General features: G+C 43.9%; 7 protein-coding genes across 7 annotated transcripts; 4 read left to right on the forward strand and 3 right to left on the reverse strand.

Moving 5' to 3' along the window:
- Positions 1–400: 400 nt before the first annotated feature.
- Positions 401–1,498, forward strand: V865_005027 (uncharacterized protein; the record flags this gene model as incomplete). Its single annotated transcript, XM_066228800.1, has 7 exons — positions 401–437; positions 715–770; positions 938–1,006; positions 1,070–1,104; positions 1,159–1,260; positions 1,344–1,354; positions 1,422–1,498. 7 exons carry the CDS (start codon positions 401–403, stop codon positions 1,496–1,498), a joined length of 387 nt encoding a protein of 128 aa, XP_066084897.1.
- Positions 1,499–1,930: 432 nt separating this feature from the next.
- Positions 1,931–3,348, reverse strand: V865_005028 (uncharacterized protein; the record flags this gene model as incomplete). Its single annotated transcript, XM_066228801.1, has 4 exons — positions 1,931–2,518; positions 2,738–2,974; positions 3,136–3,268; positions 3,329–3,348. The coding sequence occupies 4 exons, from the start codon at positions 3,346–3,348 to the stop codon at positions 1,931–1,933; spliced, it is 978 nt and encodes a 325-aa protein (XP_066084898.1).
- A 356-nt stretch (positions 3,349–3,704) lies between these two features.
- On the forward strand, positions 3,705–5,276 carry V865_005029 (uncharacterized protein; the record flags this gene model as incomplete). Its single annotated transcript, XM_066228802.1, has 5 exons — positions 3,705–3,998; positions 4,078–4,181; positions 4,271–4,370; positions 4,520–4,768; positions 4,863–5,276. 5 exons carry the CDS (start codon positions 3,705–3,707, stop codon positions 5,274–5,276), a joined length of 1,161 nt encoding a protein of 386 aa, XP_066084899.1.
- A 4,324-nt stretch (positions 5,277–9,600) lies between these two features.
- Positions 9,601–12,137, forward strand: V865_005030 (uncharacterized protein; the record flags this gene model as incomplete). Its single annotated transcript, XM_066228803.1, has 3 exons — positions 9,601–10,004; positions 10,176–11,080; positions 11,308–12,137. 3 exons carry the CDS (start codon positions 9,601–9,603, stop codon positions 12,135–12,137), a joined length of 2,139 nt encoding a protein of 712 aa, XP_066084900.1.
- Positions 12,138–12,966: 829 nt separating this feature from the next.
- On the reverse strand, positions 12,967–14,173 carry V865_005031 (uncharacterized protein; the record flags this gene model as incomplete). Its single annotated transcript, XM_066228804.1, has 5 exons — positions 12,967–12,974; positions 13,087–13,171; positions 13,413–13,542; positions 13,630–13,694; positions 13,772–14,173. 5 exons carry the CDS (start codon positions 14,171–14,173, stop codon positions 12,967–12,969), a joined length of 690 nt encoding a protein of 229 aa, XP_066084901.1.
- Positions 14,174–14,523: 350 nt separating this feature from the next.
- On the forward strand, positions 14,524–18,051 carry V865_005032 (uncharacterized protein; the record flags this gene model as incomplete). Its single annotated transcript, XM_066228805.1, has 7 exons — positions 14,524–15,180; positions 15,243–15,294; positions 15,373–16,645; positions 16,712–16,780; positions 16,837–17,662; positions 17,746–17,773; positions 17,888–18,051. 7 exons carry the CDS (start codon positions 14,524–14,526, stop codon positions 18,049–18,051), a joined length of 3,069 nt encoding a protein of 1,022 aa, XP_066084902.1.
- A 982-nt stretch (positions 18,052–19,033) lies between these two features.
- On the reverse strand, positions 19,034–21,640 carry V865_005033 (uncharacterized protein; the record flags this gene model as incomplete). Its single annotated transcript, XM_066228806.1, has 10 exons — positions 19,034–19,058; positions 19,144–19,253; positions 19,328–19,486; positions 19,592–19,676; positions 19,750–19,794; positions 19,943–20,110; positions 20,193–20,884; positions 20,944–20,966; positions 21,033–21,338; positions 21,439–21,640. The coding sequence occupies 10 exons, from the start codon at positions 21,638–21,640 to the stop codon at positions 19,034–19,036; spliced, it is 1,815 nt and encodes a 604-aa protein (XP_066084903.1).
- Positions 21,641–22,188: the final 548 nt, after the last annotated feature.

A 22,188-nucleotide genomic window follows, 5' to 3' on the forward strand; every position in this document is an offset into this window, starting at 1 on the left:
TTGTATGACCAAGGGGAATTGCCACCCGCTCACTCGTTACAGATAACATCACATCCATCCATCCATCCGTACTTCTCATTCAGACATCAAACTCATACCGAATATCACAAGCATAACACACCAACCAACCATCCAAGGTGTGTCTCTCATTCTCACTCTTTGACAGAAATCACCCTGTGCATGAGACATATGCTGACGATTGACGTATTGTCCTACTCACTTATCAACCAACCTTCCTCTGTCTTCCTCCGACACGCACGCGCCGCCTGACTACTATTATCCACAACAATATATCCTTTTTACTCCTCGTCATTTCGAACACTATCATCTTTACACGAATCAGTCAGCGATACCCCACACTAACATTCAATCACATATAATCTAATACATATCAGTCAACATGGTCCGAAGCAAATTCAAGGATGAACACCCATTCGGTGAGTTATGAGTTACAACCACCCCATTGATTCGAGGATATTCCATCTGCCCCGTTTTTATACGCTTGTAGCTGATCTCTACTTCCCTCCTTCTTCTAACGTTGTCTTCTATCATTCGAATGCTATAAACACATACATGTCCCCTCTACCCGATGTATACGTTATCTTCGGATTATGCCGTCTCACCAAACAACCTAATCTTATCCACCTTCCTTCCTCTGGTTACTCTCATCGCGACCTTGTCTACCTATATCATCATTTCGCTTGGCGATACTAGACAAAAGAAAGGCTGAAGCCGAGAGGATCCGTCAAAAGTACAATGACAGGATTCCAGTGAGTTGGTCACTCCTTTCATATTACATTATAACGTGGTGTGGTCTGCCTTTACACCATCTCGCGATGAGGGCCGAAACATGCATCTCACCTATTCATTTCGCATGTATACTATCGGATGATTCACGGCGATTACAAATCGATTGACATGTCTCTTGAACCATTAGGTAATTTGTGAGAAAGCCGAAAAGAGTGATATCCCTACGATCGACAAAAAGAAGTACCTTGTCCCATCTGTGAGCTCACCTTCCTCCACCACTCCTATCAGGTGTACGAATAGCTGACATTGCGAATCATAGGATCTCACCGTTGGTCAGTTCGTTTATGTTATCAGGTGAGCTTTCTCAACATGGTCGATCCTGAAGTAAGCTAACACAATAAATTGTAGAAAACGAATCAAGCTCGCTCCCGAGAAGGCAATCTTCATCTTCGTGGATGACATTCTCCCTCCTACGGCTGCTTTGATGTCTGCGATCTACGATGAGCACAAGTGAGTTCTTCAATCTCACGCGTCGTGATAAATTATGAGTGAGACTAGTGCTGACTCTGTGTACTTGTATTTTCACTTGTCAGAGACGAAGATGGTTAGCAAAATCATTCTTGTAAACATCAAGTGGTACTATCAGCTGACACGCATCACTATTTTCACAGGCTTCCTCTACGTCCTCTACGCTTCGGAGAATACGTTCGGTGATTTGGCTCAATACGAAGTCAAGGATGAAGAGTAAACTTGTCTGTGGAATGCTGTAGGAGATTATGAAGAAGAAAGAGAGTCGAGGTGGAGTTTGGAATTGGAACTGGAATGTCTTAGGAGGAAAGATATGAAAGAAAGAAATTGAGAGAAACACCCCTACTCTTCATTTTGAATTTGTTTAATATATTTGATCTCGTTTAATGGTTTGGTTCGGTGTGGTGGTTTGTGTATGAATTTTGTATTATCCCCTAATTCTCCCTCGGCGAGATGTGAGATGTGATCAGAGTGAGAAGATCTCATGACACTAATTTACAATATCATGTCAGCGAATCAACAAGTCAACTTGTTTCCCAGTCAACTAACGGAAAAACGGAGCGATAATTGCGGAATTGTTCTCAGTATCCATTGCTATGGTATATGAAAATGCATAAATGTATATATACATATAAATACAACAAAACGCCAACTACTCTTCATCATCGACCTGCATCTCTTCAGCCCCAACCGCAGAAGATCTCTCCTTCCTAATTTTTAATCCTTTCATCTTTCTACCTTGCATCTTCGACAAATCCTGTCTCTCCAAATGTAATTTACCGACCTTATCACCCATCGAATCAGTTTCGATGTTCTTCTTTTTCTTTCCTAATCCACTCTCAACATCGCTCTTAGCTATCTTAGGTCTCTTCAAAGCCATCTTCAACATCTCTTCATCAGCATCCTGTACTCTTCTAACCGCAAAATCGATCGATGGTCCCATCTCCGTTAACTGTAACTTAGGTACCTTACTTCCCGATGCAAGAAGTTTAACGGTATATACTCTAAAATGAACCTTTGGTAAGTTTTTGTCTGTATTTTCATCATGATCTGAAGGAAGGGGACCAGCAGTGATTGAGATGACATGTTCTATACCGCCAATTAAAGGGATTTCACTTAGGGCATGACCATTGTAGAAATCGAGTAAGAACGATTTGATAAGTTGGTATTTTGGATGAGTATCGAAGAGGTCGGAGTGGAAGACCATTAGTGGGCGGATACCAACAGATGATTTTGGTGACTAAGTGGGATTTCATTAACATATGGGTAATTAGCTTGGAGAACTTATTAGACGTGGTTATATCGCAGATGTAGGGGAGGTAGCTATTCTGGACATCTTCTCTACAGCTAATAGTAGCTGTGCAGCCATCTAATTCCCATTCCCACTTGGACCGTGCTCCCAGATTCTTCCTCCTATTCATCTTATTAATATCGGTGAAGGAAAGAACTCCTCACTCACATCAAAATCGCCCATACCTTTGAACCCTTCCACACCCAATTCCAACATATCCAACACCCTCCCGTCAAACATCCTGGTGAACACCAAATTATGAGGTCTCTTCTTACTATGTAAACCAGTTACGAACAAGCTCGCATCGTTCTTGTTGGAGAAGAACTCGAGGGACGCTGTATCTTCGAATGGGTGAATATCGTTTTTACGAGAGAAGTTGATCGCGTGAGGTTGTTTGAGGGCGTACTGTTAGCGGAAAAGGGCTGTCAGTATGATATTGAATCAATGGATAGGTGGTTGGACCATTCAATTTCCAAGATCCAACATCCACCCTCAAGTCTCAAAAGAGCACACTAAGACTAGGTAGCGCAGAGAGTATATAAATATATGAAATATGTAAAACTCACCAAATCCTTCATCACATTCCTAACGATATCACTCGTACTCTGTCCCCTAACGAAGATCGCAGTTTTCTCATTCTCCACCACCTGAGGTTCTCTCTCTTTCAAAGCTCGTTTCACTCTGGCATTTTTGGGTTTTCTAATTCGCAGAACAGATCAGTTGATACATACTGTTGGAAGTTTGAGGTCTCGAACTTACATAGTACGAAGCATCGACATCTTGACTGCACCTTACTTGCTTTGCTTCTTGCCTGTTCTACAAACACTTTGCAAAGTCTATGAATACTTGTTCAGTTATCTACCTACTCTGTTGCGTGGACAGTGGCAATGAGATTTTTGAAAAAAATAATTCAACAGTATGTGACGGAATCAAATTTGTTTATACCTCCACTTCATTCACCTAGCGGAGATCACCGCCAACTCATTCTCAACCTTGTGATCGAGTGAATCAAGGACCGTTACATCAACCTCTCCTAGTGATCTGTGATCTACCAAGTGATATATATCGCATACTCACTCTAACAGAGTGTACAATCACAGCAACCCAACAAAATCACAAGAATAGCTACTCTACAATGTCAGACCCTACTTCTTCGATGCCCCCACCCCCTGTTGCAGGCTTTCAATCAGCCTCCTCACTCCTCAAGACTCAAAATACCAACTCCCCTTCGACCTCATCAGGATCTTTAAGGAATGCCTCAGGTGGTCAGCCTCCTATACCCATACCCGTACCGGATTTGCCTGGACCTTCATCAGCTTCTACAAATGGTAACGGTACGCCGGCGCAGGCTCAGGCTGGTCCGTCGACTAGCAGACCTATCAACAGACCGGCAGCAGGGAAAAATAGTATAATATATAATAGTGTTCAGGTATGTCTCCTTCCTATCATCAATCAGCTGCCAAGTCAACGTGAGCTCAGCTAATCAAGATGTTGCTGTATATGATCAGAAACGTAATCCAGTCTTGGGGTCTATAAAGAACGTTTCAGTGGAGATAGGAGATATAGTAGCTGATTATCAAGTTGGGGCGCATAATGGCGTTTTATTCTTGAGGTGGGTCAGAATCGCTAACACTCACTTTGACCATTTACTGGATGGATAATGATATGCAATACTGATGTATGATTTCTGTAATTGTGCAGTTTGAAATATCATCGATTACATCCTGAATATATACATCAGAGGATAGAGAAGATGAAGGGGAATTATAATTTGAGGATCATATTGGTTTTATGTGATGTAGTGAGTGCATGTTTCTCCTCTGGAAATGTTATCTTGGCATATCAACGCATCATCTCATCGTTACAATCTGTCCTCTGGACACGTTCAATCGATCGTCCCTTCTTTACTTCGGTACGTCCACTATACTGAAACGTTTGATTTCTATATAGGCAGAACATCAACAATCGCTTCGAGAGTTAAACAAAATAGCGATCATCAACGAATACACCGTATTTGTAGCATGGTCAAACGAGGAGATAGCTCAATACTTAACATGTTTCAAATCGTTCGAACATAAATCGGCGGACAGTCTAAAAGAGAGAGTACAGCAGACTTATCATGATCAATTACAACATGTTTTAACGTCGGGAAGGAAAGTTAATAAGACGGATGCTGATAATCTGGCGGCTCAATTCGGAGTGAGTAATATCCCAACTTCCCTTGATCTGTAAATATGACGCGCAGTATAGTATGTATACGATTATACTGATGTTTGATCTGATATACGAATAGTCATTCGCCAATATATCTCGACAACCTTCTAAGATCCTCTCCAATGTGAAAGGTCTAGGAGCTACCAAGGTGACTTCGTTAGTAGATGCATTCAACAAACCTTTCCTCGTTGGGGGGTTGAAGACTACTACGGATACGACAGCTTCGAGAACACAGGATGGATCGAAAAGTAATGAGAAGACGAGCGAAAATATAGGTAGTCCAGATTGGCCAGTTGATGAGGAAGACGAAGAGGAACAGGGAGAAGAGGAAGAAGCTATACCTGGGAGTAGACGAGGTAGGAGGCATAGTCCCAGTAGGTCACCTGGGTTGAGTCCTGAACCTGGAGTTCAGGATGTATGGCAGGATCCTTTAGATCTGGAAGATGAGGATGGTGAGCCAAGTTCGAAGAGAGTCAGGGTACCGTCAGGGTAGATTGAGCTGTTGTATGCATGCATGTGTTGTACAGTATTGCATATCGGTCTGAGGAGATTGATATCGTGTCATACAGTAATTTGATGAGCATTTTCAGCATCTCATGTGATTGCGTTTTAGGGTTTCGCAGCAGGGTGAGACGTCTCGAGATCACACTCCACATCAGTCCGGCGCCAAACTTAGCTGTGCATAGAAGTAGCATCACATCCTGCTGGTATCGGTGCCAAGTGCAATCGAAGCTACAGTAAACATGCCACTCCACAAAGGGGTAAGTAAGGGGCGTACTGTATTCGTTTCTTCCCCTTCTTCCCACATACGCACTGACCCCTTTTCTTGGCAACCCGAAAGAATGGGACATGAATAGGTCGTGACATGTGATCATGGGAAAGTTCTGGGTGTAACGGTCGTTCCTTGGTTCCCGATTCCCGTGATCGAATGAGCTCAGACCCAGTACAGTATTCAGACAGTTCCTGTAGCTCGAGCGCCATCAACAAATACGTACACCGTCAGGAGTAAGATACTGGCAAGTACAAAACAGGCATGTGAAAGGGACGGATATCATGTATAGTTTCGGATGCATTTTGGGCAGTCAGATGGGAGCCAGGTGAATGGAGATATCTGAGCATAGGAGGATGCAATCTGGCAATCCTTCGTACCGTCCCGTCATGCAGTTGTCCGTGTGGCGCTGAACGTAATTGCTCGGCTGGATATTCACGCTGTACTCGACTTGGTAATGTAAAGCGATTGAACTCCTCCATCAAGAAGTTATGTATGTTCAGAATATGGATATATCAAGGACTATTATCTGGATGAAAGTGATACCATCTACACTTCACCGTTCGTCCTCTCCCAGTTCTCACCCCTGAATACATGGCTGAAGAAAGTTGCTGGGTTTACTGATATCACTTCAACTCTTGAGGATGGGGATTTTGCTTCTCGAGACTGTACCGTATCGATCCTGGCAGCAAATACGAGTATTGTGAATGGATCACGCCAAGCTCGGCACGAAGCAACAAAAGACTATTCCCCATTCAAAGAGGGAGTTCCCCATTATCTGAGTGAAGTAAGTACTGTTTTTTAATGTACATCTTTTCTGCATTCTCAAATGAGGACATGTAGCAGCCTCCTGGGGCTTCTTGTCGGCATTCAAGTTGCATACAGTATATCTCCCTAGGGATATCAATTGCTGTCTACCCTGTAGCGAGCACCTTGTACCCTTGCTCTGATGGGGAACAGCCGTATAGCATAGAGAGCGTAAACGATTGGATCAAGACCATATACCATGGTATCTTGAGTAGACATCAGTTTCAGTATGATACATTGAAAAAAAAAAAAAAAAACTAAAAAAACTTGAAAGATCTTACGAGGGGTAGGTGTGATCGCAAACGGGGACATCCGGTGGCCATGAAGCTGCCACCATCAATCCGTTTACTGAGCAGTATTGGGTTCAACTACTTCATTTGATTGACCAACAGACACGAGGGTCGTTTGCTGTTCTCACATCTTGATAACAAGTAATCAGCAGTAATATGCATGCGTTTCCAAAATGCTTCCGATTATAATCTTCTTCTGCCATGCTCAAGAGGTGTATACCTGATTGTATATCACACGCAATGGTTCACACGACACATTTTGTGTGCCACACAGCCAATTCCTACCTTACCAAAATTTCGTTTTCGGCGATCTTCATCATAGTGAGAGATAACAAACAAATGGTTTGTATTGTGCATTGTAGAGTAGCTTGAAACGTGGATTACAAAATTGAATTTATACTCTCAATTGATCGTGCCTCCCAACCGTTTTGCCAGGTACCAATGTTCCCATTCCAACAACATCTGAAACGTACTAAGTCTGCAAGGGTCCGGATCAAATCGTCCCACCCAATCGTCTTTTCATTTGTTGATTCGCTTGAGTGGAGTTCTTTTGTACTGTACTCCTTTTCGTTGGTTGGTGTTCGTCGGCCACGGTGGAATGCAATGTGATGAGATCTGATCAGAAGTCGAATCACATAGAGATATCTACAGACTTGTCCGTCTCATGCTAAATAGAAAGCATGTCAATATATTTGGTATATATGAATGATAGCTCTTACTGGATGTAGCTCCATATCTAGCCCGAAGCAACCTGAAGTGTAACTTCTTGTTGGAATCGGATGCAAAATCAGCAGGTTCGAAATCCACATTCAACACATGATCAACAGAGTGTGTTCACTCTCCAATCGCCCCTTGTACCGAAACCCCGGTACAGAACTACCAAACCACAATAAGTCAAATGCTTATCTCTCTGACATTCTGCCCCACATCTTATGCATTTAGTCATTGGTTGTTCGATTTGGTCTGAAAGTCTCGGTTTTGGGGTACTAAGAACCCTTTTTGATCGGATTGATCGACGATGAAACGCCAGGAGAAAAAGGTTTTTGATCGCCCTGATCGTGTACTAGACTTCCCACCTAAAAAGTCCAATTTACACGTTGTATACATCTCATGTTGGCACCTGCACGTCTTATCATTCCAGTCAAGTCAGCTGGGTGGGGAGTGGCTGATGAGGTGATTCATTGTTATGTTAGCATGTGATGAGGTCCGCCCGGATTCCGGGTTGATACTGTAGATAGCAATTGATGATCAGTGCTTGATGCTTGATGTCCGATTGCTTCGGTTGAAATCACAAGGTCTTCATTTTTAGTACGGTGAGCTTTACGTATACCCCATGTAAAGGCTCCCACGAGTCTAGCTGTATGGGCGACCGAAGCTAAGATAATCAGATCGACGAATGTCGCAATCACATCACTGTCAAAGGTCGAGGCAACAACGTGTTTTCTTCATCTTCCTTTCTCTTGATTAATTAATTGATTTCGTCTGAGCGGACAAACAGGCGCTCGGAAGTAATCTGCAGACAAAAGCGTCATCGCCTCCTTTGGTGGTAAGATGGTGCATAGCACATTCAACATCAAACCCCCTTTGACCGTCGTTCCTTGATCGGTCATGGTGGTCGGTGCATTCACCGATAAAATGGACCACCTCCACCACGCTTTTAGGCAGTGAAATCCGGCGTAAAGCGCATGTGCGCAAGTCCTTCGCCCTTTTCACCGTAGTGAGTAGTAGTAGATTCAGACCGTGCTCTTTTCCCCCGTTGGCTTACTGCGAAATTGGAATGGAGCTATAACTCTGATGGGGGCTTAAAGTTTCATATGTCAAAGAGCGTAAAATACGCCTCACCATCAAAAAACATCAAACATCAAACATCAATCAACCTTTCAACATCTAATCAACCACTTACTTCCTCCTTCCTCCCGGTCCGAATCAGCCCTACTTACCATATCAGCCTTTTGTCCCATGCTCATGCTCCATATGGCGAGATGCATGAGAAGCATGAGCATGACCAAAAGACGTGGACAAAACGCAACTATCTCCTGATCGCGCTAATTCAAGTCGGAATCGTACCGAAAAGAAAAGACTTCACTACCTATTCAACTTTTTGACATTAACGTTCGAACTGATGTTAACCGAGTGATACAGCTATTTGGTACTGATGTGATTCCTTTGACTTGATACTCGCTGACTAACTAGTTCGTATGATCATACTGTATGTGCATACAGAACATCTATAAAGGGTTCGGATCTCCTTATTCTTCTTTTTTTCCTTTTTCTCTTGATACAACACAGACGTATGTTATACACATACTCATCTATTCCTCATCTTTGTTCAACACAAACAATAAACCATATACACACCATACCCACACCAAACCACACAACAATTGTTTGTGATCGTGATCAAATTCTTTTCGGTCAATCTTCCGACCACACTATCAAGGTACTAAACTCAGAAGATATTACTTCGCCACCCCCTCCTTGCTTCGGTCTACGTTCCTACCAGATACCTTCACTCACCCGTCCTCTGGAATACTGCCTGATCAATCTAATCTGACTACTTCAGATCATAATTCAATCAATTGATCAACCTCTCGGTCTGATTAGAGACAATACGAAACGTTTCTGGTCAGTTGATGATATAAGAACCTGGCCAAAGGAAAGAACTCAGATTCGGTTCTTGTCCATTCCCATCTTTTCCCCAACGTTCATCACTTCATACAATCGCTCCACACAAACAAGATATCGTCTTCCTTACACATATACATACATAGGATTTCTCTCTTCATATACACCGGCGGTACTTTGAAACGTGATTGTTTCAGTTCAATTCATCTGTCCACATCTCTTACTCACTATCTCTCCATCGCCTCCCCCTTTCTACACTGTGTGTGTTGTGTTATTCATTGGAGCGACTCTCGCCTTCGCTCTCACACCGAAGGTATTTGAACGCGATGTTTGCATTACCATCAACACCCACTCCAAAAACACGTCAAACAAACTGGTCTTCAATAAGATATAATAGCACCGCTGCTGCTGCTGTCACTGCTACTCCCACTCCCAACACAACCACAACGACAAACTCTCTTGTTCAACCAATCGATATTGAACTCGAAATTGATCCTCAATTAACACAACCACAAACATCTTCTCCTCCAACTTCGTCTCTTCGTCAGACAATACCATCCTCTTCGCCTTTTGTTCATCACCAAAGGATCATATCTACCTCACCACCACCTTCGCTCGAGAGAAATTTGTACACAAGTCCAATGCAACCTCCGTACCCCAACACGCCTTCACCACAATCTTACGGTCTAAGTGGTACAGTCATTGTCAACGAACCTTCATCAATCATGCAGTGAGTTTATCGTTTCATCTTCACTTTCTTTTTGTTCTCGGTACATCTTTATCCATGATCTACGACGTATCGATTAATCAGATCTACCATCATTGTGGCTATGCAAATTATGGCAAAAGAGTGACATCGGCTGACTGTACTTCTTTCCTTTCCCTTTTCCCGATCGAATAGGTCCCACGCTAGTGCATCCGACTGTGGTTCTCATTCTCATTCTCAATCCGATGTCTTCATGTCTCATGCTGTACCAAAGAACTCCAAGCCTGCCCTACGCCCCTCGCTATCACACAATGGTGTTCAAAATACACCTTCACCTTCTTGGCCTAGAAGAGTCATGACTACCGGATCTTCCTTCCAACCTCCTCCACCACCTACCTACTCCTTTGATGATCGGCTAAATGGTAACAGCAACAATAACATCAGCAATGTCCGACAACAGAGTGTACCCCTCATTGCGCCCGCTGTCAACTTCTCGGCCTCGACTTCTTCTTCATCGGCTGTTTCCGATAACAATAACACTTCCAATGGTTCTATTGTTCATGGTAGCAGTCACCATCAAAATCAGAATCAATCGACACACGAGGTTAACACGCCTTATCTATCGAATACATCATCGACTAATTCAACTACGAATACAAATACATCACACCCTCATCATCACCTTGCCACTCATCCTTACCCTCATCCTCATCCTCATCCACATCCACATCCTCATCCACACCAAACATACTATACTCATCCTCACGAGGAACATCAACACCAACAACCACATTACCCTGGTCCAATTTCATACGACGGATATCCTTCCTCGACAACATCACCTTGGCAACAACCAATGTCAACCATCCTTCCCTCTCATCACCATCAACAACAACAGCAATCCCCTTACCATTGGGGTATGCACCATATGGCCATCCCTCAAAAGCAGGACGAACCCATCCTCGCTCCCGGTGAGCTTCCAGCTCCTAGACCGCCCATGTCATATGCTGCTCTCATCGGTGAAGCTTTACTCCTCGCTCCTCCGCCTCATCAATTGTATGTTTCTGAAATATCAGATTCGATCAAGAAGAGATATCCCTGTGAGTTCATTTGATCCTGAAATCTTATCTATTCTTACGCTTTGTGGTACTTTCCTTTTTTGCCACCCACCTTATCCTCCATGATGACCGCCCTTATCGTCTAACCACCACACAAACTGTCCATCTTCATGATTCACACAATCATTCCATCCTTGCCGTTACTACCCTGTCCTCACGCACGGATGCATTTGGACTTTGAGCTGACGAGATGATTCTTCTTTCAATAGACTACCGACAAAACCCAACTAAGATCTATAACGGAGTACGACACCAAACGTCGATGTGCAAAGCCTTCGTCAAGCTACCTCGACCATTCGGTGATCAATCTGGCGGTGCACGAAAGTGGGCCATTCGAGCAGGTTGCGAAACCTGGTTTGCAGGTGCTGGATATCATCCACCATCTTCTACACCTCCTTCGACCAAACCACCCAAAGTAGGTGGCAAAGCCAAGAGCACCGCACGAGCCAAACATCTTATCATTGGTACTTCTGCTGAAGATAAGAAAGCTAGAGGTATGTTTGGTGGTGGATATCCTGATTCTGGATCTTCTGGCGAAGGACCATCTTCTGGTCCTGCATACGATGGTTCTGCTAGACCATTAATGCCTTATTCTCAATATGGTCAACACCAAGCCCCATCTGGTACGACCGGTTACGGTGCACCTGCGCCACCTCCACCTAATGGACAACACTTACCTCCAGGTTACCACTATGTTCCCATCCCACCTGCTCACGGTCACCCACAACCTAATCAACCGGTCTATGTACCTATCTGGGGACCATACGTCCAACAACAAGGTAATCCTAACGCGCAAGGTGGTTCATATTATCAACAACAAGGTAGTGAATCGCCAGAACAGACTTCATCGGGTAGAGGAGGAGGAAATGGACTTGAAACTCAATCTAATGATGGTACACATGTCAGCTCAAGTTACGATGAAGTCAAGATGCTGCCTCAATCTCAAACTCAACAACAGATCGGTTCACCGGCTCCTTCCGTTCACTCGATTGGCAGATCCATCCATAGTTCTCATGGTGCTTCACCTGAGACTATGTGATCCCCGATGGTATATCTATATTTCATCTATTTCATCATCTCCGCTCTTGTACCGAAGAAATAAATTCACATTCAACGAAATCAACGATACCGATACACGACGATAATTAATGATAATTCACCTCTTGGTTTCTTATATACTTGTGAATAAATCTGATCGTCTTGCGATAACATCGTTGTATATTGTTATATCCTTTGGATCTGATCTTTCATCTTGTCTTTCTTGGGAGTGTTTCTTTTTTCCTCTTCCTTTCTTTCGTCTTCTCTTCAGTGGAAACCGATTCTCGATTCAATTTAATTGATCTGTCAAACGCTAGCACTCTGGTAGATGACTAGACTTGTCAGATGATCGATTAAAGTTGGATTGGGAGGAAAGATTCATGTCTGAGTATTTTAACCATCTATAAATATTATATCTTCTTTTTGAGTAATACGGTATCGAATTTTCCTCTTTCTCTTTCTTTTGTTTCTGATCTGAGCCTTCTCGGGTGCTCCTCAATTTGTTAGATGGTATCTGAATGATATGGATATTGATGATATGTATCAAAAATGATATGTTTTGAAAACCAACCATTCGTATTTCAATTCGCATGTTAGCATTGATAGCAAATGAATATGGGTGATAGTCGAGTGAGATGAGTGCTCAGTGCGTACTCCGTTAGTGCGTCAAGTTCACTTGTCTTTCCATATTTGTGTGTTATACACCTCCGAGTTGTAATCATCACCCATGAGAACGGAGCAGATAGCAATGATGTATAAGTACATATATACATGATGGTACATTGCCTCATCCAGGCTGAAGGCTTAGGATCTATATAAAGTTGATGAACTTATAAATCTGCGATAGGTTAATGAACCGACAATATAGTAGTCAGTATTTCCCCTTTTATCTGACAATTGATATAACAAAAGGATAGAAGAACGAGAAGAGAAAAGGGAGGAATACTCACAATAATCTGGTTTCTTTACGTTGACACCGTGCTCCGACAAAGCCAAACTTAGGTCGTCCATTGTTAATACTACGCGATTACGATCCTGGGTTGACGACAAATAGACAGAAATTGATCAGCTGAACGTTTTTTCTCTATGTGATTTGTATTTCTGAGACATCGAAATCGAAAGAAGAAGAAGAAGAAGAAGAAGAAAGGAATGTGGATGGATGATGTGAGATCCACTGGGCTTATTGCCGAATTACAGCATATTCGGATCCGAACACTGCTACAACCTCATATCCAAGTTTCTACATGAAGCATGAAGTCGACGTGGAATAACTTACCCCACCACCCGTATTCGGCCTACCTCTCCCACCTGCATTCGTACCGTTCACACGTAATTTGGCAAATTGGTATGCGTCTCTGGATAAGTCGGAAATGAACTTCTGTGCTGATAATGACAATAAACGTTTTCTGATATCCCAAGATAAGGCTGAGTTAGCGGTTACTATCACCACGATGAATCAAGGAATGATAGACGAGAAAAAAATTCGAACTCACAATCTAGGATCTGAACATTCGAATCCTGATCTCTGTAAGTAATATTCCGTGACTTCTTCAGGTATCTACGACCCCCCAAGAGTAATCAGCTTGTTTGTAATATATGAAATTGTTTACTAGATGTGTATGGGACATGACATACCAGAGGTTTATACCCATCCAACATCTTTAAGAAATCTACTAAACTCCTATCTCTCCTTTCTAATTCCTCTGCTCGTCTGGCAGCGAACAGTTCAGTCAAATCAGGTCGAGTATCTTCCTCTTCCACTGCGTTTGCGTTTGGTTTATCCATCGTACCGTTCGCTTTCGACTGATCTAAATTAGTGTCTGCCTCTGTAGGTTCTCCGTTCGTCATGACTACGTCTTCTGATTGACTCGGACCATTGTTTCGAGGGGAAGATGGTCCCGCTTCTGCATTGGTACTTGCAGTTGAGAGTGTACCGTTCTGAGTGGGTGGGTTGGTAGGCTGAGATTGAGATTGGGGTTGGACTTCAGCTGGAGTGATTTGAGAGGGCGATGAGCCTGCGATGGTTGGGTCTGACATTGTTGATGCTTATATGTGATCAAGTGGACTGATACAATGGATGGATCGACGATTGTTTTTGTGGCCCAGAGACAACCTTTGGTAACTTGTAGTGAGAGAGGAGTGAAGCTTACCTTGGTTGAACGATGGGTGTACCGTGAGAAAGTGAATTTGGGTGGTGAGGTGGGTGTGCGTCATCTTTCAGTTTAGTCCCAGTTCAACTTCGGATTCATTCACGATCAACCTTAGTATTGCAGCCTGACTCTTACAAATCTTATTCCTCCTATAACAAACACACTTAAAACACGCATCGGTTCGATGCCTTGTTCATCTTTATCACATCGTATATCTTGACATCATCGACTCACACCATGTCAGACAATAAAACCTCGACATCGCCACCAGTCGACCAAGATCTATCTACAGCTACACCGACCATGGGTGGTGGAGGAGGTCAAGGCGTATTTCCCACCACGACCGGTACAGCGTCTTCTTCAGGTTCTTCAACACCTATCAACTATGACGATACGACCTTGAGATCACCTTCACCGAGGAAACCTTCAAATATCAACTTCCTAGGATTAGGTGTACCATCTCAAACTTCCTCGGGCACTGCAGGGTCATCGGCAAGTCTTGCGCCAGAACCTACACCTTCTTTAACAGTAACGACTTACCCACATTTGGCACATTACATTTTCGGCTTACTACAAAATGTCAATATATCACCTACGAAGGCTGCCACTTCCTCAGCGACAGGTCAGCACCCTTTAAGCGTTTCTTCCTCTGGAGAATCAGATGAGGATGATTCTCCCTCACCACCGCTTACGACCTCCACATCATCTACCGACGATATCAACCCTTCACTACAGACTCCCAAGAAGCAGACGACCTCAAGATCGGAGACGGTCGGAGGGATATCAGGAGCAGAAAGGGATGGTCTGGTGAAGAAGATAGTGGAGTTACTAGATAACGAGGAAGAAGAGAAGGTCAAGGATGTATTGAAGCCTTTTATGGGCGATCTGGCCAAAGTGAGCTAAGCTTCCAGTATTTTCATTGGTATCAACCGTAGCTGATAGTCATGCTGTATCAGGATGAGATACTTATGGATCAAGTTTGCTTGGACTGCATGCATAGGAGGAAGGGTAAGTAGACTTGCTCTCACGTACACACGTGTATCATTCATCATCATTCTTCTCGCTGATATGTCAGTCCCGTTGCAGACGACGTCGAACAAGTTCCCTATGCACCTCATTTCACTCCCTCTCGTGCCAGGGGGTCACCCAACCCCGCCGTCGCGCATCCCCTACGGCCGTTCACACCCACTAGAGTACCCTCTTTCCGTAATCGAACCCCTCTGGGCCGACCTCACTCTCCCTCACCCGCCCTTGCTCAACCTGCTCCTCCTACTGTACCGTCTAATTCAGCTGCACCAGCTTCATCATCAGGGCACAGCGCCTCTTCCGGCTCACCCGTCATCTCACCTCGGATGCTTAATGCCAAAGCGGCCACTTTCAGTCCTACAGCTCGAGTTGCTTCCGCAGGATCAACTTCCAGTAATACAGCCAGTAATACAGCAGGAGGCGCAACTAGTGGTTCCACTCCTTTCCTACCTTCTGATCCATGGAAAGATATCACTTCGGACAATCCACCCAGATCAGCTTCGCCGTTTGGTGCGATAGGTCCAACCAGTATGTCAAGAACCAATTCAAGTATAGCCATCGCTGCACCGTTATTTAGCGATCGATCTTCTCCATTCCACTCACCAATGGGTACACCCAATCGAACGACTATCAAAATGCCTGACGTATTCAACTCGCCTTCGGGGGCCAATACACCTACTTTCAGTCGGACTTCTTCTTATAAAGGTGTTATACCTGATGATGACGATGACGATGAATTCTCTCCTTTCGGTAAAGGTTTACCTAAGCTACATCATCAAGATCCCTCATCATATCTGAACACCGAAGCCAAGCCATTCTTGCCGTTTGGATCGTCCTCGGGGTTGAACACGGCTTACTCGAATGATGGATATTCTGAATCTTCCTTTGATTCTTCGATGGGACAACAAGGCGAAATGACAGATGAAGAATTCGCTGGATCAGGTATGACACCCTTAGATGTACTTTGTTCAGTGTTCACCTCGGTACCAAGATCAGAATTGGAAGATGCGTTACATCGTTCAGGATATGATTTCGAATCTGCCATGGGATACTTGGTATCTCAACATACTCACCATCCACGATCTGGCGCCTCGACTCCTCAGAGAGTATCTTCCCCCCGACCGTTACTTGGCGTAGGTAATAGAGGTGGAGTAGGTAGTGTGATGGGACATCATGCGCCGGAAAGGGGATATTTCCAACAAGGTGGTAGATCCTTTAGGGGTGATTTGTCTCCTGGCTTCGTTGGCGGAACGAGAAGTCCTGGTGGGAATGCTGGCAAGATGTGTAGGTATTTCTTGGCTGGAGAATGCAGGAGATCAGATTGCAGATTTAGGTGGGTCATCTCATCCACTAAGTCAAAACGCGGAGGGTAGCCACTGATGAGTGTGAAAACAAACAGCCATGATATCGATCGAGCATTGTGCAGGTTTTGGCTACGAGGCCACTGTGCAAAAGGACCTAATTGCGAGTGAGTCAGCTGTCGTAAGCGAAGCATCCACAACCCTGGCTGACTGGCATTCATAGATTCTTACACCAATTACCAAATAATCTCGACCCCAATGCATTATCATCTGCAATGTCACATGTGGAAATATCTTCCGATGGATATGCTCAACAATCATCATACACACCCGCCGACGAGTTCCCCGATTTGCTGTCAGCTAAGATCGGAAGGGGAGCGCGATTTGACCCTTCACGAAATCGGTTTGCCAATGCTGTCAAGAGAGCTACACCAGGTCCTGCTCCGACTTTCCAAGTTTCCGGGATGCGCCAATCACCTTTACTTGCTCATGGCCAAGTATCCTCATCGAACATCTCACCTTCACTAGTAGTGGCTCTACCCAAACCGTCATCACGTATTAAATTGCGTCCACCAGCTTTATTACCTACCCTCAAGACCGGATCGGCAACGAACGAGCAGTACATGTCCACTCGATCCACCGCCATTAGACTAGGTCACGCACGTAATGCCTGTCTTGCTCGCGCTGCTGATGCCTTCCGCCGAGGGGATGGAGCGGCGGCCAAGCGATTCTCAAGAGAGGGTAAAGCGTTGAATCAACGTATGTTGAATGAGAGTTCGGAGGCTGCTCAGGTCCTGGTGAGAGAAAGGAGGACGGAAGCTCAGTTGGCCATCAGAGAACGAGATCCCTCGTGGTCTGATGATCCGACGGATAGATCTGAGAGAGGGAAAGAATGTGCCGGAGGATTGGGAGTGATCATGGGTACTGCATCGCGCTCTGTGCTTGGCGGAGAACATCTCAGTTCCGCAGAGAGAGTCGAGGCGCTGTTAGATCTGCATACGTTACATGGTGGTGAAGGGCAGGAAATCGCTGGACAGTTCTTAGCTGAGGTGAGTGAATGTTTCTTCAAGGTGTTCCATTCATGAAGGAAAGGGCAGCGTGATCTGATGCTGATGCAATGTGTGGATGATAGCTTGAAAGAGAGAATTTCAGAGGACTTGGTGAGTTTTGTATAAATGTCCGCACCACATCCCATCTCTGATCTCATCACAGATATTCCATCATCTTCCATTGACATCTTTTTGAGTGATATCTGATATTTTGCACTATAATAGCATACATCGTGATAGGCGAAGAGAAACATGTAGGATCTCAAGATCCTCTGAGGGGAGCATCGAAAGTGAGATTGGGTACTAGTATAAAGCAAGTTCTGGGTGAATGGGGTTACGCATGGAATGAGAATGCAGGTGTGATCTGTGTGGATCCTTGTAGGTTTTAACAGAAAGGTGAGTACTTGTTGGGATATCGAGATGTTTGTTTTTGTACCTTCAGGCTAATTTGGTGATTATACTTTGGTGTATATAGACAAAGGGGATTCGATCAATGGATGATTGCAGGAAGAAAACGATTGAAATACAAAATAAGATACCCAAAAATAATCGGATGTTCTACGATACTAAATCCCCTACACCACTTTGAACTATTATATACCACAAATCGAGAGAATGATAGATTAAGAGGAAGATGAAGATTGGTAGAACGTTATGTTGTTGTCAATTTCAATTTACAATTTAATTTACGAAGGTGCAGAAACATAAACAATGGTAGACTCAGGAATGGACTTTGAGGTAGGGCAGGAAACGGGAAATGGGAGATGGAGGAAGGTGGATAGAATGTGTGAAAACGTGGATGATTTGAAAGCTTATGATCAAGAACAAAAGGGAAGGAAGAAAGAACCAGAAAGATCTAATACAAGAAATAGATTTAACAACACAGAAACATAAACATGAACATAAATTCCATGAATGCGAATACCAAATTTGACGAGTAGTATATATTATATAAACAGAGTGGATTGACAATGAAGGGTATGCAGAGGTTGCGATAGAGGTACGGAGATACTCGAATGGTCATCATCCGATACTATCTCCATTCTCATCCCCGACTGAGAGAACATGTGAGTGGATGTGCGTGGAGGGTATGTCAATCTTATGCCTTTGCACTTGATCTGAATCGAGTTGAACCATTTCCATGTACCTAAGAATCATACTGATACTGCTGTCCAGAACATCATCGGAAAACTTAAAAGAGTCGTGCATTTCGTTTATGTATCATATTCCATTTCTTTCGTTAATTTAATGGATATTTTATGATTTTATCAAGACAATCAATCTATCTATTCTTCCATTCTCACTCTGTTCCGTTCCTCTTCGGTCCATGTGTCGTGTGTCTCGACTAAGTAATCCACTAAATTCCTCATACTAATAGATCAAATAACAAATCGCTCTATGATCATAATCATGAAAAGATCAGCGGAATCAATAGAACAACTTGGGCCTCTAGATTCCAATGTTCCAAAATTCGAACTCACAACAATGGGAAACCACTCATCAACCCTGCCCAAAATACTATATTCCCAACAGTTTTGTTCCGCTTCACTATTGGTAATCTACCAAGTGCGATCATAGGTAATTGGGCCATCTTCATAACAATGTCAGGAGAGACATCCATCAGTAAAGTATGCAATTTGTCTTTCATGTCATACCGAGACTCACCTGCATCAAGAATAAATAAGGTCTGATTTTCTTCGTGACCACCGCCATAACCAATTCATGACATAAGGCAGAAAGTAAGAAAGTGACGAATGCGGCGCTGGTCCGGGAAAGTTGGAGTCCAGTCATAGTCGAGGCGTAGACGTGTCTTAAGAGGAATGTCTGGTCGTATATCATGAAATGATCAGCATCAAATCAACATATGACGCATACATAACGTTCAATCGCAAACACTATCTCCAAGCACAGGAAGACATCATCACTCACGTGAACAGGCTTGTTCCATTTCCTACTGAATTGATCCCACGACGTCGAGTTCCACCAATCCTGATAGAACTCCCTATCGGCGAAGCTAAGAATATGCAGCTCTGTCAGCTAGCGGTCCCCAGCTTGTCTCTGGTGCGAGTCCAGGTTGAGTAGCTTACTAAGACAATTCTGCAAAGCCCGTGCAGACACATTCGAATATGATACTATTATCCATAACGTCAGCTCGTCCGTGAATAGGTAGAATTTACTCTCAGTCAAACAGCTTACTAGAAGATCCTATGAGATGAATATCCAAACATCAGCTACGACACTTCTTCATCCACGGCGACATGATTTTGCCAGTTAACTCACAATAGATAGTTTACCATCATCGGCAACGCCAGATTAATGAATGATCTGATCAAAGGATCTCCAGGTTTGGGTATAACAGGTAAAATGTAATGTTCGGTGATAGTATATATCAGAGAAAACGTTCCGAGAGTAGCGACTACTTTCTCAAGTACAACAAGGGGTCTCATCCTATAACGATCATACATCATTAGCAAGGTTAACATATAAGTCAAACAGTAAGATTAGGTCTACTTTATGACCAAACACTCACGTTTTCGTTCTCGGGTATTCCAACTGATAAACCAACGTAGGGAAAAACATGAAATCCAAGAAATGTCTATATGTCACATTCTGAGGCCATTTCAACCCCTTTGCACCGTTCGACACCAGTTCCTCTTGCATCGCATCTATATTTCTCGCTAATAGTGCGACTTGTTCGTTGGATGACCAAGCCAGTGGACTGGGCGGGGAAGGTTCATGAGGTAATGTAGAATGTGACGGTTCAAGTGAAGTACCTAATGGTAAATTCGGTCGAGGGGGTGGTAAGGCATCGGTAGCTTGATTCTTCTTTTTCGGTTTTGAGATTTTACGTTGTCTTATTTCTGCTGATGGTCCCAATCCTCCAGACCCTTCTGGAGTACCTTCTTTACTTGCGTCTGTGAATCCACCAACGTGTCTTCTTAGCGCTGCAGAGGGATCTTCATACCCTGTCGTACCGCTTGATGGTGCTGAAGCACTGAAACTTGATCTACTTGATAAAGCTGGTGTACCAGGAGCAGGCGTACCAACTGGGGTTGGACCTTCCAAAGCCTCCAAATGAGCTTTACGCTCAGCAGCTTCCGAGAGAAGTTGTTCTCTACCTCCTGGAGCGTTTTTGACAGCTTCTTCCAGTTGTTTCTTCTCTTCTTGCAATTGGAAGTAGACAGTGGCGAGCATACCGTTATGTGACATGTAGGAGTGCATCTGTGACGATCTCAGTTAGCTAGATTTTCAGTCTCTCTGGGATCGGCAGCGCAGCTCACCTTCATCATTGATGACATTGAATCTGCGCGATACGTCTGGGTCAGCTATGTTTTGTAGGATACTGGGACAATTGTTGAGATACACTCACGTAATACTAAGAAACCCGACTGTACCCAATACCATTGTCTGTGCCAGCCCCACCATACTGCTGTTCCAAGATAGATAGTCTGGAAGGTATGTTGAATGATCACACCGGTCCAGTAATATTTGTACCATCTATTTTGTAATCCTTTTACGAATGGGACGCAGACGAACATCGTTAAAACCATGATGATATCTGAGATTGCTAGGACTAGAGCATCGCCGGTGATCAGTCGTCCGAAATTCCATGAGAGGGGCGTACGGTTCTCTTCCCATGATTGCATGGAAGTCCGGAGGAAGAGGAGAGCAAGGCCTAAGCAGTGAAGAGTGACAGTGGTCAGTGCACGAAATTAACGAAAGCAAAAGAATAAGGGTCTGGGAACAACGACTTGAGTAGGAATAGATATACTTACCAATCCAAAACAGGACGAAGAACCCTCTGAATTCATCCGACTGTGACCTTTCGTTGGTCCTATCTAAACTAGACACTCTAGGCGTAAAGCTCAGAACAGCTTTCAGTTGAGCATTCGAGCTTGATCTATAGGGTCGTACGTGTATGACTCCACCGGGAGTATTGATGACATTATCTTTGGTCTTGGAGAGTGTCGTGGTCATTTCTATAGGTGTATCTTCTGGTATGGGTGGAGTGGAGGATGAGATGGGTGGAGTCTCTGGTCCACGAGATGAAGAGCTGCGATATACATGTATATATGGTCAATAATGACAAATTATAAGAAATAGAAGAAGGTTATATAGCTAGGAGGTGATGTGACATACCGTGTGGATACCATGACGAACTGCGTATCCGTGTCCGTAGCCTGGATATGACGGTACGAGTAGAACCTAAAGGATGCTTTCGCGATACTAGGTTTGGAATGCGATGATCTGCTAGTGGTACTGTATCAATGATCTGCGGCGCCCTCTAGTGGTACAGCCAAGACTACTACTGTATATACTGAGATTTCAACTAAGGAAGGAGGTGATGACGAGATCGGTGACCGAAAAACACTTTCGTAGAAGCTATACCACAGAGGATGCTTCGGTCGCGGTCCCTTTGGGTTGCGTCGACGTTGTTCGTTGCGAGTGGCAAGATATACCTTTTGATTTTCTATGCTCTTGGGTCTAAATTCTATGTCTGTATGTATATGATATAGCCGAGACAG

The sequence above is a fragment of the Kwoniella europaea genome, chromosome 1, assembly GCF_036810445.1.
Source record: "Kwoniella europaea PYCC6329 chromosome 1, complete sequence".
NCBI lineage: Eukaryota > Fungi > Basidiomycota > Tremellomycetes > Tremellales > Cryptococcaceae > Kwoniella > Kwoniella europaea.